The following is a 17,869-nucleotide window of genomic DNA, read 5'->3' on the forward strand; positions in this document are numbered from 1 at the left end:
ACTAACAAAATCAATACATTTAAATAAATACATCTGTGTAAATAATTATCATTTTCTTTATTTTGACATTTATTTCTCTTTGTTTTATTACTTAACCCAGAAGTACATTAATATAAATATTATTCCATTACATACATTTTCCGTAAAATAATAATATTCATATAATAAAATGTAATATTTTGAATACATTTAAATAGTTTATTTTTATCCATCAACTAACCAAGGAAATGTTTCTTAATTAAAAAAAACAACATAAAATATTACTGTATTATTTACTCTTAAGAAATAACTGCTCATTATGTCAGAAATAACTTCCTGTCTTCGTGGGGATCTATAAAGGTGTATTAAAGTCAGCTGAAAGTATTGTGTAATTGTCTTCAGTGAGATTTTAGACTCGAGCTCCACATCAGACAGATTAGATCTTTGTTTGAATGTTGTAGCTGCTGTGGGAGTCTGAACGGCATCTAACGTGTGTGTTTTTATTTTATTTATCAGGTGGTGTATATCATGGAGCAGAAACACTCCAGGGCAGTGTCGGGGTTTATTAAGCTCCTCCCTGATAAGCCCTTCGCCCTGTTCTCCCCCTCAGACCATCGAGTCCCCCGAGTGAATGTCCCGCTCTCAGGCTGTCCTGCAGATTTCCCCTCACGCTCTAATGACTATTCAAACATACTATTCATCTGCAGGATCACACACTGGACCCCAGACAGCCTGTTCGCCCAAGGGTATACAAACACACACACACACACACACACACACACACACACACACACACACTTAGCACTGTGGGCATGTTGTACTAGTCAGCATGGTGGAACCAGCTAGTCAGAGGTTTTGATTAATTTCTAGGTTGTGTTCTTCTGTTTTCCACAGTGTACTATAATAATTGAACACTGCAAACCTATAGAGACATCACTGTATAATTCTCTTTAACCAACCCTCTTTTCTGATCTTCCTTCTCCCTCTCAGGCAGTTGATGAAGTCATTAGGTCAGGCGGGAGTCATTGAGCCGGAGACAGAGGCCATGTTAATGGAGTATGATGTGGATTTCTCTGAGTTTACAGATGAAGTGTTAGAGTGTCTACCGCAGGCTCGACCCTGGACCATCCCACCTGACGAGCTGAAAAGGAGGCGGGACCTCAGGTATCATCAACACCATCATGCTCATGCAGATTCAGATCACACACATAATTATTCACATCATTATTATATCGTCATAGGAAGGAGTGCATATTTACGATTGATCCAGCTACAGCCAGAGACCTGGATGATGCTCTGTCCTGTAAACAACTTTCTGATGGTCAGATTATTTATTTATTCACGATTTACACACGCAGATTAAACATTACTAAACACACCCAAAACTGAGTGCGTGTTTATATAGTGAGTGTGTGACCATTATATTAACGAATAACCCTGACCTTGTGTAGGTAACTTTGAAGTGGGTGTGCACATAGCAGACGTGAGTTATTTCATGGAGGAGGGAAGTGCTCTGGATTACACTGCGAGCAGGAGAGCCACCAGTGTGTACCTCATACAGAAGGTGTGTGTGTATGTGTGCTGGGATACTGTGATAATTCACTTCCTACTCATGAGTGTGTATACAGTGCTGAGTTTAATTTGTGTGTGTGTGCGTGTGTGTGTGTGTTTGTAGGTAATTCCAATGTTGCCACGTCTCCTGTGTGAAGAATTGTGCAGTTTAAATCCTCAAACTGACCGTTTAACGTTCTCAGTCATCTGGAACTTATCACCTGAGGGGAAGGTAAAAAAAACACACACACACACACACACACACACAGAGTGAACACAAACACACTTCAAAACTGAATTGGTTTATAATGCAAATTGCTCACGGTATAGTGTGCTTCATGTCTGTCTGCGTGTGTGTGTTTGTGTGTGTGTCTGTCTGTGTGTCTGCATGTGTGCGTGTGTGTTTGTGTAGATCCTGAGTGAGTGGATTGGCCGCTCAGTGATCCGCTCATGTGTGAAGCTGAGTTATGATCACGCTCAGAGCATGATCGACTCGCCCACTAAAGTGTTTGGTGCTGATGAGCTTCCCCCAGTCTCCCCTGAACACTCGGTACACACCATCCTCCAGGCCGTCCTGCACCTTCACACCATCGCCACTCACCTGCGTGCACAGCGCTTCAGGGGCGGAGCCTTGCGTCTCGACCAGGTAAACCAGATACACTACAGGTTCCACAAACCCAATAATGGTAATAGTGTAGAGGGTCTGCAGTGTGATGCTGTGTTCATGTTGGATGTGTTGCTTTAGATGAAGTTGGCGTTTACTCTGGACTCTGGGTCAGGAATGCCTCAAGGCTGTTACATCTACGAGTACAGAGACAGTAACAAGTGAGTGTGTGGACAGGTTGGTGACCGAGTTTACACTGATGTCTAACGTGGTCTTAAGTTGTAACATTTCAAACCCTGAGCAGTGTACATTGTGTGTGACAGGTTGGTGGAAGAGTTCATGTTGTTGGCCAACATGGCTGTAGCCCATCAGATTTACCGCTCAAACCCCGAGCTTGCTCTGCTGCGCCGTCACGCGCCCCCACAGAGCCGTCTAATGGAGACACTACAGGAACAGTGTGACCACATCGGCCTTAACATCGACATGAGCTCGGCTGGAGCACTGCATGTAAGCCACATGATCACCTGCAAGGCCACACCTTTAAAACATTTCATACACTTTATATGACTGCTCTAAGAAAAGGCAGTGCTGAAGTTATCATTAATAATATTTAACCACTTTGTGGTGTATAGGGGTGGCCTGTACCATGTTCCACACTATACAGCTTCCTCCAAGCTCCTGATGGTATAAATGTTTACCTCCTCTAGCACGAGTTCTGTTAGCTAGTTGATTGGAATATTTACAAAATGTGTTCTGGATTCAAGCCTTGCCTATAAAATCTGTCCTTTACATGTAAACCTGTTTATAGAGTTTGCTTCCATGTCCCTCTGAAACTTCTGAACAAAGGCAGTGTGTCTCCCTTTTTGATCACCGTGGTCAGATTTGGTTATTTTCTGGTGCCACAGAATGATCAGTGTTCAATTGTTGTCATATATCTTACAGATAGGGAGGTGAAACATTATTTCCACATTTGTATTATTTAGAGAAAAAAATCAAAAGTTAACCACCACAAAATTCAATTCTGGAGCTTGCTCCATCATTACCATCATGATGTTCCCATGCTAGGAACAAGGGCATTACTATTTGAATCATAGGTGCACAGAAACATCACCAACACCACAAGGAACTGGGGTACTGACCAACTGGGAGAGCAGATAAAGTGCATTTAGAATGTATTCTAAACTGAAATATCACATGTACATAGTTTATACATTTACATAAGTATCTATTGAATCTTGGCAGCAATTACAGCTTCCAGTTTTTTTGGGTTTGATGCCACATTCAGGACTCAGAGTTCTTCTCTCTTACCCTTCAGCTATATCTCTTGAGCAAGAACCAGGAGTGACGTTGAATGGGGAAAATTGTTATATCTTTATTTTTCTGAAGAGATGATTTTATTTAAGCCAGAGACGTTTCCCAAAGCCAATACTGTGTTATCTTTACCCCAATCAATGTTCCTAAGCACTTTTGAGAATTTATTCTCCCAGATATGTTTCCCCTCAATCTTCACCAGTCTCTTAGTTCCTTCTTTTGAAGAAAATCTCCATAATATGATGGTGCCACCACCAGGCTTTACCACTGGGAGGAAACTGAACAGGGGTTAAGTGGTGACTAGATTTCTCCAGATGCATCACTTAACAAAAAAGTTAAACCTTGATTTCAACAGAATAAAGGATCCTTTTCCCCATCGCCTGAGACACCTTTTGGTACTTTTTCATCAAAACTTGAAGTTAACCATCATGAAACGTTTTATATGTGTTCCCCTGACTATCACATCCATATGTGCTTGTTAAACATCCTCGTCCAGATTAAGTCTCCTTTTGCTGTTAAGCTCCAATCTTCTGGTCTTTCCACTAGGCTGTGGGGATTTGTATTCATTCAGCTACAAGATTGTTAGTGAGATCAGAGAATGAGTTTGGGTTTGGAGGTCTAGGGGGCAGATGGTGTTCCAGTCCATCCCAAAGGTGTTAAAAAAAGGCTGAGATTTGGGCTTTGTACAGTGGAGTGCTTCCACTTCAACCTTAATACCCCATGTCTTCAGTGAGCTTCTTTGTCCACAGGGGCATTGTCATGCTGGAACAATGTTTTAACTAGTAGTTATACTTAACTAGTAGTGAAAGCAAACTGTAGTTCTACAGCATACAAAGACATTCTATAGTGTCCTCTAATTTTGGGGTAGAAACTCGTATGGGTATGATGGTCAGATGTCCATATTCTTTTGGCCGGATAGTGTACCTTTTACTGAGGAGTGTTTTTTGTCACTATGACCTTCAGGTTCTTATATATAAATTTTATAGTACCTTCCTGAGGTCTTTACCGCAATAAGTTATTCCATCACTACGCTCTGAACGTACCCCTCTATACACACTTCACCTCTCCCATCCGTTGCTATGCAGATGTCATTGTCCACCGTCTGTTGGCTGCCTCACTCAGTGAGACACTCACACACACACACACATTTGCGGCATGTGGCAGATGTCCTTGTCCAGAGTGACTTACCGAATTGCTGTCCATGAATACATTGTCAATGTTTAAAATCTTAATGCAGCAAAAACTGGAAACTACCTCACTAACTTGGTTTATATTAATAATCACCTCAGATTTACGTTACCTCACTAACTTGGTTTATATTAATAATCGCCTCAGATTTACGTTACCTCACTAACTTGTATTAATAATCGCCTCAGATTTACGTTACCTCACTAACTTGTATTAATAATCGCCTCAGATTTACGTTACCTCACTAACTTGTATTAATAATCGCCTCAGATTTACGTTACCTCACTAACTTGTATTAATAATCGCCTCAGATTTACTTACCTCACTAACATATTTTATATTAATAATCGCCTCAGATTTACGTTACCTCACTAACTTGTATTAATAATCGCCTCAGATTTACGTTACCTCACTAACTTGTATTAATAATCGCCTCAGATTTACGTTACCTCACTAACTTGTATTAATAATCACCTCAGATTTACTTACCTCACTAACATATTTTATATTAATAATCGCCTCAAATTTACGTTACCTCACTAAAAATAGTTTATATTAATAATCGCCTCAGATTTACGTTATCTCACTAAATTAGTTTATATTTATAATCACCTTAGATTTACGTTATCTCAAGGTAACGTTACCCCTGAGGTCTTTACTGCAATATTTGTCAAGTCCTCTATATTTATTTTAAACTCTTTTAAAAACAGGAACCTTTACAAATCTTTTCCAATCTTTTGAGTTAACCACAGTAAACCTTCACTGTAGAAACATCTTTATAATCAGCAGAAATGTAATGTATTTAAGCTCCATTTTGAGCATCACATTGCTTTACATTTTTTGTTAGAATGGCGGATATTTTGCTTTGTGATCCCTCTGATTATTAAATAACATGTTTTTATTAATATAATTTATTGTTATATTCTTTCTTCCTTCTCTTCTTAAAGAGGAGTCTGAAGGAGGCGGTTGGAGATGATGAATACAGCCCAGCCAGGAAGGCTGTACTCACACACCTGTGTGCCAGACCCATGCAGGTGTGTAAACACACCACCTCACATTACCTCATAGGTTCTGTGTATCAATCCACATACCATATTCAATATACAGTGTATATGTACAGTTTACATGTTCTATTGGTCATTTTGACTAATTAAATGAATGTGTGTGTTTCTGTGTGTAGATGGCAGTGTATTTCTGTACAGGAGTTCTGCAGGATGAAAAGTTATTCCATCACTACGCTCTGAACGTACCCCTCTATACACACTTCACCTCTCCCATCCGTCGCTATGCAGATGTCATTGTCCACCGTCTGCTGGCCGCCTCACTCAGTAAGACACACACACACACGTACACACACATTTGCGGCATGTGGCAGATGTCCTTGTCCAGAGTGACTTATAGAATTGATTTAGAAGTCTGTCCATGAATACATTGTCAATGTTTAAAATCTAATGCAGCAGAAACTAGAAACCAATGGAGAGAGTGCAGCAATGGGGGGGTGTGGGAGAACAACAAAAGGTGAGCTGAGTGTCCATGGTTACCAATATATAGTAACAATAACAGGTATAACAATTGTAATTGTAAACCAAGTTAGTGAGGTAACATAAATCTGAGGTGATTATTAATATAAACTAAGTTAGTGAGGTAATGTAAATCTGAGGTGATTATTAATATAAACTAAGTGAGTTAGGTAATGTAAATCTGAGGTGATTATAAACTGAGTGAGTTAGGTAATGTAAATCTGAGGTGATTATTAATATAAACTGAGTGAGTTAGGTAATGTAAATCTGAGGTGATTATTAATATAAACTAAGTGAGTTAGGTAATGTAAATCTGAGGTGATTATTAATATAAACTAAGTGAGTTAGGTAATGTAAATCTGAGGTGATTATTAATATAAACTAAGTTAGTGAGGTAACGTAAATCTGAGGTGATTTGAGACGATCTGAAGCTAAAACAGAAGACCTAACAGTGTAAAAGTGAAACCTGAGGTAACAGTTACCATCAGTCTGAAGTTAAGTAAACATTCAGTGTTACACTTTATATACAGATGAAGACAAACACGTCAAATCAGATAATACAAAAACTACAATCAGCGATAATACAAGTTACTAATGTATAAAACACATATTTCAAATGTCGGATATTACAATTGTTATACCTGTTATATATTGGTAACCATGGACACTCAGCTCACCTTCTGTTCTCCCAAACCCCCCATTGCTGCGCTCTCTCCATTGGTTTCCAGTTTCTGCTGCATTAGATTATAAACATTGACAATGTATTCATGGACAGACTTCTAAAGCAATTCTGTAAGTAATGACTGAAGGGAGATCAGGGAGTTGTCCAGGGAGATTGCAATATCCTGATATGGAGATGAAACAGTAGTGTCTGAGGGAGGGAAGGGGAAGATGAGTGGCAAGATGAGAGAAGAGTGCAAAGTGCTGAGCCTTGTGGGCCACTAGCGGAGAGACTGGGTGGAACAGAAATCTGATCCCTTACAACAGGGGCTCAAGTCACTTATACTAATTCTACTCAACAAAATTATGACTCAATATTTTATCCTTTGATTACACCATTTGTCCAGCCTGTCTACCTGTGGATGGAAAACACTAGTGCAAATTGATTTAATCCCTATTAATTTGTTGCCCTGGTGAGTCGGGGTCTCTTTTGGCATCCTGGGAGATAACACAGAGAAATGTCTCAACAACTCTGCTTGCTGAGACGGGGCAGAGTCGGACCATCCGCGGTCTCTTGAAGACCCTGAAGTGGAGCTATCATTGGCGGTGCTGGAACCACCTCCCCATTAGAGTCGGGTTTTGATGCTGCATGTAGAAACTGACTACAAGTTTAAACAGAGTGTTTGTAGTGAAGTACAAACATGTTAACACTAGCATCATCACTGTACCAGTTCATTTACATTTATGGCATTTGACAAATGCCCTTATCCAAAGCAACATACAAAAGGCTTTAAAGTTTTCATCAGTGAATACATAAACACTCGATCACTAGGTTGCAGACAAAAGGATATCATCAACCTAAAACTTTGTTAGGGACTTCAATGGACTGATTCTGCTGACATTGTAGAGAGGATACCTACATGAGCATATCAAGCAAAAAGCAAAAGCTCTGGTATCTGAGGAAAGGAAGAAGAAGACAAGTTGAGTGTCATCAGCATAGCAGTGGTAAGAGAACACGTGAGGAAATAACTTCACCAAGAGAGTGAGTATACAGGGAGAAAAGAAGTAGTACTGAGCCCTGTGGGACACCAGTGGAGATTCTGCGTGGAGCAGATGTCACTCCCCTCCTTGTTACCATGTGACCTTCCAGGGAGGAAGCAAACCATTCCCATGCTGATCCTCAAATTCCAAGATTCCTGAGGGTAGATGAGTCTTGTGGTTAACAGTGTTAAATGCTACCTATGGTTTGTAGTGATTAAGTGCCAAACACAGTATTTATTTTACTGCTGATCAAAACACCTACAGCCAGTTTCACTTACAATTCAAATTTTCCGTTCTTTATCTGCATTTGTCAACATGAAGAGTCTCACATTGTGTGTGTGTGTGTGTGTGTGTGTGTGTGTGTGTGTGTGTGACAGAGTGTGGACCTTGTGTGCATCTCACCCAAGATGAAGTGCAGAAACAGGCCTCTCACTGTAATGATAAGAAGATGGCATCTAAGAGGGTTCAGGAGATGAGCACCGAGCTGTTCTTCAGTGTCTTTGTCAGGGTAACACACCTACGTAGCAGTACATGGTGTTATCACACTTCATACGCAATCAGATATGGACTGTTCCTGACTGTGTTTGTGTGTGTGTTTGTGTGTAGGAGTGTGGGCCTCTGGACTCGCAGGCGATGGTGATGGGGATCCTGGATAAATCCTTTGATGTGTTGGTGCTACAGTATGGAGTTCAGAAGAGAATCTACTGTAATGTCAGTCTCTCTCTCACACACACACACACACACACACACACACAAGCTCAGAGGAATCCATCTGTAGTGTTATTTACTTTGTAACATTAAAAATAAACAGAATTTTCATGGTGTAACAATGTGATTATGTATGTTTATATAAATAATTCTAGGATTATATTATTTTAGATGAAATACAAAGTTAAACTAATTATTTTCTGTTGCAGGTCATTGAGGGTCTGCAGTCATTTACTTTCCATAAAATTGGTAAATGTCCCAAGATGGACCTGGTTTGGAATCCTCACGAACTGGAAGAGGAAATGGTTACACAGGTATGATGTCATTACCCTCCAAACATATAAGGAGCTAATCCAAATTCTGTGAAGTCAATCAGAGTTTTCGGTTCCCTCTCTGACTAATGACACCATCTTCACAGTGAAGCATGATGGTGGTAGCATAATGTCTTCAAGTTCCTGTTCCCTTGGCTGTGTCTCTGACTAATCCCCTCTTTACCTGCTCACTGATGTTCTGTCTCCATTATAGATAGTTCTTTCTGTAATAGCAGATTTAACATCAGTCTGCAGCGTTTTAATCTAATGGATCTTATTTTAAAGCCACAGCTCTGGTCCATTTTCAAGAAGTTTGTATTGGACTTGTTTTGATCTCTCATGGTGTGAACAATGGTGTGAAACAAGAGCTTTAGAATCACAGCTATGGGCAGTAACACAGTTACAACACTATGGTGCACTGTATACACACTTGCTAATTTATGATTGTGTGTGTGTAGGAGATCTCCTTGTTCTCTGTGGTTGATGTGCGGCTCACTGCTGGTGAAGGTGCTCTCAAATACACTGCAGTACTGATGAGAACCAGACACTGAACGAACACACACACACACACACACTTTATTTGGTTTTATTTTATTTGATATTCCTATGGATCTGTTGATCAGACATTCTGAAGTCGGTGTATTGAAGCTGTGTCGGATTTTAACTGGAGATATTTCACATTAACACACATCTTTCATTATTACTATTATATTATATCCCACATGATCGGTGTGAATATGTAAATGTGTCCATAATAATGTCTCTGAATAACAGTGTGATTAACACATCACTAATCATTTCACTTTTTCTTCAAGACATTTTAATAGAGTTATAAATTCAGGACAGGAAAGTGTGATGTGTTCTTGTCTAACTCCAAGGTGTTAATAGTTACTGCTGACCACATGTGCAATATTTTACTTCAACGTATGTGGTCATTTTTATTTAAAAAAAATCTACTTCTCATTATTTGACACAGAAGTTTACCCAAAGTGCAGTTTGTTTACTGTAAACATCAGTAATTTTTTTAAACTCTATTTCTTTTGTGTGTGTATAGATGTGCAAGATGATTCAGTTCTCCCAGTGGGAGGAGTTTAATTGTATTTTTTTAACACCGATCTGGGTGTTGATAATTTTCACTGTGACATCTGTGCATTTTTATTTGTATTTTATCTGTTTTTCTGGTGTAAGAGTTTTAATTTGTGTTGATGAACTGTCACACTGTCACTGAGAAGAATTAAATTATTTACATTCAGGAAAATATTTGTGCATTTCTGAGCTATGTTTTTTTTTTAAACATGTGATTTTACATTTATTCTGATTGTACCAATCAGTTTCTGCTTTTCAGTTTCTCTCTCTCTCTCTCTCTCTCTCTCTCTCTCTCTCTCTCTCTATATATATATATATATATATATATATATATATATATATATATATATATATATATATATATATATATATATAATAGATATGTTATTAACAACAACAGCGTACATACAAACATATTAATAACAATATAACAACAATGCATTTTTAATAAGAGAGTGAAAGGCACAGAGCAAATCAAAACATGTCAGCGTTGGGGTCTCGCTTGTTCAAGTAAATCCCACAAAGGGGCTCATGTCCATCAGAATAATTCGGTTTTGTTCTGCAAAGTCATGTGTAAGTTTTTCCAAAGGGAGAAGATTAGCCACTTGTGCCAAACACATCTCCAAAGTTGGTACCTGTGGTGATGACCACAGAATAAGTATACATTTCTTTGCCAAATAAGTAATGAAATTTAACTGAGTGTGAATCAGTAGAGAAATCTAATGATATTTTGCAGTTAAGTAAATATATAGTAGGAGACATAGTGAATTCTCTGGCCAGCATCTTCTGAACCATATCATATACCTCATGCCAAAAAAGGGTGAATGTTCTTACAGTCCCAAGATAAATGCACCAAAGTTCCTATTTCAGATTTACATTTAAAACACAGCTTAGATACATTTGGTACATAGCTTAGATACATTTCATGGAGATGTACTGGGGTAAGATGTCCTGAATATGAATTTAACGTTTTGCTCATGCACAGAGCTTGAGGTTTATTTATGAAAAACCTCCTCACATATAGAGAGCCATTCGTCATCAGTAAATGGTTGGCCCACGTCCCTTTCCCAGACCTTTCTCAAAGGATTTAATGGTGAGGAGGTTTTTGATAACTGAGAGTACAGATAAGAAATCTGACCCTTTAACACCCCGGCAGAAGTCGACTATTTTCAATACCAGAGAGTTCCCAGCGAATTTCCCCCCGTCTCATTTCGGATGGAATAAAATTATGTAGTTGGAGAAATTTGAAAAAATCAGTTTTAGGAATTTGGTAAAACTGAAAATTCTGAGCGTTTCAAAAGATCTAAAAACCTTTCCTGTAAATAAGCTGCCTAAATTAGATACACCTTTTTCTGCCCAGATCTGAAGGCCGATATTGGCTAAAGAGGCAGGGAAATCAGGGTTCAAAGTGATTGGGGATTGCAAAGTGACAGATTTTTGTGGACACGACGATACTTTCTGGCATCTTCCCAGGCCAAAAGGGTGTTAAATAACAAAAAGATTTCAGCTACTAGGGGGACCTCTCTAAAGTTATCAATAAATAGGAGAGATTTTTGGAGCACAGGCAGATTCCATACTGACCCACAAGGAGTCTGTATTGTTTAGAAACCATCTAAGCATTTGTTTAATCTGAGCAGCCCAATAATAGAGCTGCATGTTGGGCTGCATGAACCACCCCCACACTCCCTTGGCTTGAGAAGGGAAGCAAGTTTAATCCTAGGCTTTTTTTATTATTATTATTCCATATAAACGTACTACTTGTTCAAATCCTTAAAAGGTTCTGATTCAAATAACAGGGTATAGAGATTGAAATGAAAAAAGGGGAAGCACATTCATTTTAATTGTGTTCATTCATCTAAATAAAGATATTGGTAAAGAGATCCACCTATTCATGTCTTGCTTGAGTCTTGCCATTTAAGGGTGAATAGTTCTTAGAAAATAAATCCTTTAAAGCAGTAAGAAGGTCCCCCCAGTAGCTGAATATGTCCAAATCACTAATGTGAAAGGGACATTGTGATGTTTGTGGGGTATTTAAAAACATGGCTTAGGATTTCCCTGAATTTACTTTATATCCAGTAAACTGACTAAACTGATTAATTGTCCCCCACATCGGGTATGGATAATTGTGGTTGCTTTAAGTAAAGAAGTACTTCATATGCATAAACTGTCACAATGCGCATGCGCAGATAGACACCAGCCTCACAAAAGTACCGGAAGTGAGGGGTAAACTATCACAATACGCATGGGGGAAAGTTTACCCCTCACTTAGGAACTAAACACGTCAAATCAGATAAAATCACAATAAATACTAATATTACTGATGCTACAGTAACGCTAGCTTTCTGCATTAGCCACATGCTAACATTAGCGCGTCTAGAGCGCAAGTGTTCATGGGATATGTAGTTTTCACACAGTGACCGAACTACAATCAGCGATAATACAAGTTACTAATGTATAAAACACACATTTTAATTGTCGGATATTACAATTGTTATATTAGTTATTAGAAGAACCGAATATGTGAATAAAATCCGTATTAATGAATTGAACAGACTTTACTTCCGGTATTGGTGTGACAGTGGTCCCCCCCCTTCCGGTAGGTGTGTGTTTCCTTCTCCCTGAAGTGAAAGTAGAGAATCTGTGAGAAAGTTTTACACGGACCACAATAGAGTTAATAGAGTTTTAAACTTCACACGGTGAGTTTATTACAGATATTATCATACAGAAACATGAGTTTATGTGTTAATACAGAGGGTTAATACAGAGCTGCACTTTTAATAAACTCCTTATGTTTGTGTAAAAAGACAGTTCAGTAAAATGTGTAGAAATAACGGGCTGTTATTGTATTTAAAATTGTATATAATATCAATAAAATATTTATTCACTAGAGAAAATCCTTCATGTAGAGAGTTTGTGTAATCTAAACAACCTAATGACGTCACTCGGTTTAGTGCTTTAGTTATGTGGTGATAAAAATGTGTTGTTTTTTAACATCACAAACTTTTTGTTGTCATTATTATTATTATTATTATTATTATTATTATTATTAGTAGTAGTAGTAGTAGTAGTAGTAGTATTTCTCATTGAGAAATTGTGTGTGTCTCTGTGTGTTGTGTGTGTGTGTGTGTGTGTGTGTGTGTGTGTCTCTGTCTGTTTGCCTGTCTATGTGTGTGTCTCTGTGTGTGTCTGCCAGTCTGTGTTCTCGTGTATGTGTGTGTCTCTCTGTGTATGTGTGTGTGTGTGTGTGTGTTTGTCTCTGTGTGTGTCTGCCAGTCTGTGTGTTCGTGTATGTGTGTGTGTCTCTCTGTGTATGTGTGTGTGTGTCTCTGTGTCTGTCTCTCTGTGTATGTGTGTGTGTGTGTCTCTGTGTGTGTCTGCCAGTCTGTGTGTTCGTGTGTTTGTGTATGTGTATGTGTATGTGTATGTGTATGTATGTGTATGTGTGTGTGTGGTGCAGTACAGTACAAACTGATCATCAGTGTCAGGGCCCTAACACGGGTCTGTGTGTTTGTGTTTGTGTGTGTGTGCGTGTTTGTGTGTGTGTTTGTGTTTGTGTGGGTGTGGTGTAGAGGTCTTCTCGGGTCTAAAGAAATGCACCCGACCCGAAGTGACCCGAATCACTTTTTACCCAAACCCGGTGTGCATACTTTTTTTTTAAAGAAAGACCCGACCTGAGACAAACCCGAAAAAAATAGACCCGAGTCCGACCCGCCCGGTTGTCAATTTTTTTTTACCCTAATGTTGCACACACCGATGCAGCCCTGCACACACCAGTCAGACAGAAAAGTAACCGCTACAGCATGGATTCAAAATTGATTGACAGGTCTGTTTCAATGACAATTAGCTTACCGCCAGCAACACGATGTCGCAAGCGGTCTTGGCAAACAGAGGAGAGGTTGGAAAAGGACTCGAGTTGATGCACACACACAAGATACAGTAGTTCGGGTCTTCTCGGGTCCGTTTGGTAAAAACACATTCATTTGAAATTACCCGAGACCCGATGCCGCTATTATTATACCGACCCGTGTCCGAGGCACACGTGAAACTTTTAGACACGAACCCGCTCGGGTCTCGGGCCGGACCTCGGGTTTTCGGATCTAAATGGACCCCTGAAGACCTCTAGTGTGATGCAGTACAGTACAAACTGATCATCAGTGTCAGGGCCCTAACCCAGGTCTGTGTGTGTGTGTGTAAGATACCATGAGTCTAAAACATTCAAAGTTACAATGAAAAGGTTTCAAAGGTTTTTTTTTATGTGCAAAAAACAGGGAAGAAAGTGCTAGTTGAAGTGTCTCATGAAGAAGTAGGTCTATAACCATCATTTGAAGATATCCAGTGACTCAGCTGTCTGGACCTCTGGGGAAGTTCATTTCTCCACCTTGGTGCCAGTACAGAAAAGAGTCTTGTAGTAAACTTGCCTCTGAGAGATGGTGGGACCAGTGGAGCAGTGCTGTAGATCTGAGGGTGTGAGGTGCAGTATGAGTGATGAGGGCTTTGAGGTAAGAGGGAGCTGGTCCATTTTTGGCTTTGTAGGCCAGCATCAGTGTTTTGAATCTGATGTGTTCAGCTACCGGAAGCCAGTGGAGGGATCGCAGCAGTGTGGTGGTGTGGAGAACTTTGGCAGGTTGAAAACAAGCCGTGCAGCTGCATTTTGGATCATTTGCAGAGGGCGGATTGCGTTCATAGGTAGACCTGCCAGCAGTGTGTTACAGTAATCCAGTCTAGAAATGACAAGAGACTGAACAAGTACCTGAGCAGCCTGTGTGGACAGAAATGGCCGAATCCTTCTAATGTTGTAGAGAAGAAACCGACATGAGCGAGTCACATTAGCAACATGAGAGGAAAAGGACAGAGTGTCCATGGTTACCCCAAGGTTGTGAGCTGTGGCTGAAGGGGAGATCAGATCGTTGTGCAGGGATACAGCAAGGTCATGACCTGCGTATGAATCAGCAGTATGATGATCAGCAGTTCAGTTTTGCTAGGATTGAGCTTTAACTGATGAGCAGTCATCCATGATGATATTTTTGCCAGACATGCTGAGATTTGCAATGGTAAGAGAACCCATGTGAGGAAATAACTTCCCCAAGAGAGTGAGTATACAGGGAGAAAAGAAGAGGACCAAGTACTGAGCCCTGTGGGACAACAGATGAGAGTCTGCGTGGAGCAGATGTCACTCCCCTCAGTTTGTAGTTTCTCAGAGACATCCAAAAGGGCTGTCTCTGTGGAATGAGCTGCTTTAAAGCCAGACTGTTGGGATCTTGGAGGTTTTTCTGTGAGAGATAGACAGACAGTTGATTATAGACAATGCATTCAAGAATTTTTGAAAGAAAAGAGAGAAGTGATACCGGTCTGTGGTTACTGATGTCTGATGGATCCAGAGCAGGTTTCTTTAGGATCGGAATAACCCTTGCTCACTTGAAAGTAGTTGGTACCTGAGCAGATGCTATGGATCTATTGATGGTAATGAAGGGCAGAAGGTCTTGCGAGATGGTCTGGAGCATAGTGGAAGGGAGTGGATCCAATGGGCATGTGGTAGGATTGCAAGACTGGATGAGATGTAAAATCTGTTCTGCTGCTCCAATTGAGAAATGCGACAACAAAGGTGTAGGGGAATCCATACTGTTGTGATTTCTTCCACTTTCTTTCTGATGATCTTCGCTCTCTTCGATTGTTGCACAGCACATCTGAAAGCCAAGGAGCAGCACAAGAAGTTTTCTTGGGTTTAGTGGACATAGGGCAGAGAAAGTCCATAGTTGAGGAAAGAGATGAGAGGAAAGTATCTGTGGCCGAGTCCAAGGGCAGTGAGGAGAAAGACTCAGGATCAGGAAGGGAAGAAAGAGTGCCAGAAGCTACAGAAGAAGGGGAGACAGAGTGAAGGTTGCGGCGGGTAAGAGCGAGGGGGTGAGAGGTAGTTTTAGGTAGGGTAGGGAGAGTGATGGTGAAGGATACCAGGTGATGATCAGAGACGTGTAGTGGGGTAGCAGTCACGTCTGTAGCTGGAGAAGGACGGGTGAAAACCAGGTCCAGGACATTGCCTCCTTTGTGTGTGGGGATGTAGCTGTTGAGTGTCAGTGTGAATGAGTCGAGAAGAGTCAGGAGGAAAGAAGATTGAAGCTTGTCAGAGGGGAGGTTGAAGTCACCAAGCACTGTCAGGGGGGAGCTATCAGAAGGGAAAGCACTAAGCAGTGTGTCCATTTCTTCCAGGACGTCACCTAGGGGACCAGGAGGGCGGTAAACAACAATGATAACAAGGTTGATTGGAGATGTGACTGAAATGGCATGAAATTCAAAAGAAGAGATGGTTAAATGAGACAAGAGGAGAGGTGTAAAGCACCATTTCTTTGACAGCAATAAACCTGTACCACCACCCCTGCCTGTTTCTCATGGTGAGTGAGAGAAAGCATAGGCAGAGGATGGAGCAGCTGGTGTAGCAGTGTTCTGTGGGGGATATCCAGGTGTCTGTTAGCGCAAGAAAATCAAAGGAGTAATGGGAAGTTAAAGCAGAGATAAAATCAGCTTTCATTACAGCAGACTGACAATTCCAGAGCCCACCTACCACCACTGTGTGAGACTTACACAACAGAGGAGGGTAGATGAGGTTACTGGGATTGTGACCTCTGCTCTGTGGACGAGAGTGTCTGTGACAGTGGGGTTTGATTACAGAGATGGGCTTGAGGTAAATATCTGCAGTTAACCAAGGGTTAGATTTAAGGTATGGTAGAATATATCAAACAGAACTAGACACTTATGTTACAATGTGTTAGAGAGATACAAACTACAGTACAAAACTGATCATCAGTGTCAGAGCCCTATCACAGGTATGTGTCTGTCTGTGTGTGTGTCTGTCTGTGTGTCTCTGTGTGTGTGTCTCTGTGTGTGTGTGTCTGTGTGTGTTTGTCTGTCTGTGTGTCTGTCTGTGTGTCTGTCTGTGTGTCTGTCTGTGTGTCTCTGTGTGTGTCTGTGTGTGTGTGTGTGTGTGTGTGTGTGTGTCTGTCTGTGTGTATTTGTCTATCTGTGTGATTGTCTGTGTTTGTCTGTCTGTGTGTGTCTGTCTGTGTGTGTCTGTCTGTGTGTGTCTGTCTGTGTGTGTCTGTCTGTGTGTCTCTGTGTGTCTCTGTGTGTGTCTGTGTGTCTGTCTGTCTGTCTGTGTGTGTGTCTGTGTGTGTGTCTGTCTGTGTGTGTGTCTCTGTCTGTGTGTGTGTCTCTGTCTGTGTGTGTTTGTCTGTCTGTGTGTTTGTCTGTCTGTGTGTTTGTCTGTGTGTGTCTGTCTGTGTTTGTCTGTCTGTGTGTGTTTGTCTGTGTGTTTGTCTGTGTTTGTCTGTCTGTGTGTGTGTGTGTGTGTGTGTCTGTGTGTCTCTGTGTGTCTGTCTGTGTGTGTGTGTTTGTCTGTGTGTTTGTCTGTGTGTCTGTCTGTGTGTCTCTCTGTGTGTGTGTGTGTGTGTGTCTGTCTGTGTGTATTTGTCTATCTGTGTGATTGTCTGTGTTTGTCTGTCTGTCTGTGTGTCTGTCTGTGTGTGTCTGTCTGTGTGTGTCTGTCTGTGTGTGTCTGTCTGTGTGTCTCTGTGTGTCTCTGTGTGTCTCTGTGTGTGTCTGTGTGTGTCTGTCTCTCTGTGTGTCTGTCTGTGTGTGTTTGTCTGTCTGTGTGTTTGTCTGTCTGTGTGTTTGTCTGTGTTTGTCTGTCTGTGTTTGTCTGTCTGTGTGTGTTTGTCTGTGTTTGTCTGTCTGTGTGTGTCTGTGTGTGTTTGTCTGTGTGTGTGTTTGTCTGTGTGTGTTTGTCTGTGTGTGTCTGTCTGTGTTTGTCTGTGTGTGTTTGTCTGTGTGTGTTTGTCTGTCTGTGTGTGTCTGTGTGTCCGTGTGTGTGTGTGTGTGTGTGTGTGTGTGTGTCAGGATGTCAGGGTTCTGTCTTTACA

At 40.7% G+C, this 17,869-nt stretch overlaps 2 protein-coding genes across 3 annotated transcripts in view; both read left to right on the forward strand.

Moving 5' to 3' along the window:
• The window catches only part of dis3l2 (DIS3 like 3'-5' exoribonuclease 2), a 19,328-nt gene extending 9,197 nt beyond the window's left edge, over positions 1-10,131 (forward strand). The window contains exons 7-20 of the mRNA XM_060875418.1: positions 496-725; positions 970-1,143; positions 1,221-1,300; positions 1,431-1,543; positions 1,655-1,762; positions 1,943-2,176; positions 2,276-2,355; positions 2,458-2,641; positions 5,581-5,667; positions 5,814-5,961; positions 8,232-8,362; positions 8,461-8,565; positions 8,772-8,876; positions 9,332-10,131. Of these exons, the coding sequence (XP_060731401.1) occupies positions 496-725; positions 970-1,143; positions 1,221-1,300; positions 1,431-1,543; positions 1,655-1,762; positions 1,943-2,176; positions 2,276-2,355; positions 2,458-2,641; positions 5,581-5,667; positions 5,814-5,961; positions 8,232-8,362; positions 8,461-8,565; positions 8,772-8,876; positions 9,332-9,424 (1,872 nt within the window). The 3' untranslated portion in view covers positions 9,425-10,131. The remainder of the gene's footprint in view (positions 1-495; positions 726-969; positions 1,144-1,220; positions 1,301-1,430; positions 1,544-1,654; positions 1,763-1,942; positions 2,177-2,275; positions 2,356-2,457; positions 2,642-5,580; positions 5,668-5,813; positions 5,962-8,231; positions 8,363-8,460; positions 8,566-8,771; positions 8,877-9,331) is intronic.
• Positions 10,132-12,558: 2,427 nt separating this feature from the next.
• Positions 12,559-17,869, forward strand: part of LOC132849194 (uncharacterized) — a 73,832-nt gene continuing 68,521 nt past the window's right edge. For both annotated transcript variants that reach the window (XM_060875455.1, XM_060875454.1), the window contains exon 1: positions 12,559-12,655. The gene's annotated coding sequence lies outside the window, so the exon portion shown is untranslated. The remainder of the gene's footprint in view (positions 12,656-17,869) is intronic.

Source organism: Tachysurus vachellii, chromosome 7 (genome assembly GCF_030014155.1).
Source record: "Tachysurus vachellii isolate PV-2020 chromosome 7, HZAU_Pvac_v1, whole genome shotgun sequence".
NCBI classification, from domain to species: Eukaryota; Metazoa; Chordata; class Actinopteri; order Siluriformes; family Bagridae; genus Tachysurus; species Tachysurus vachellii.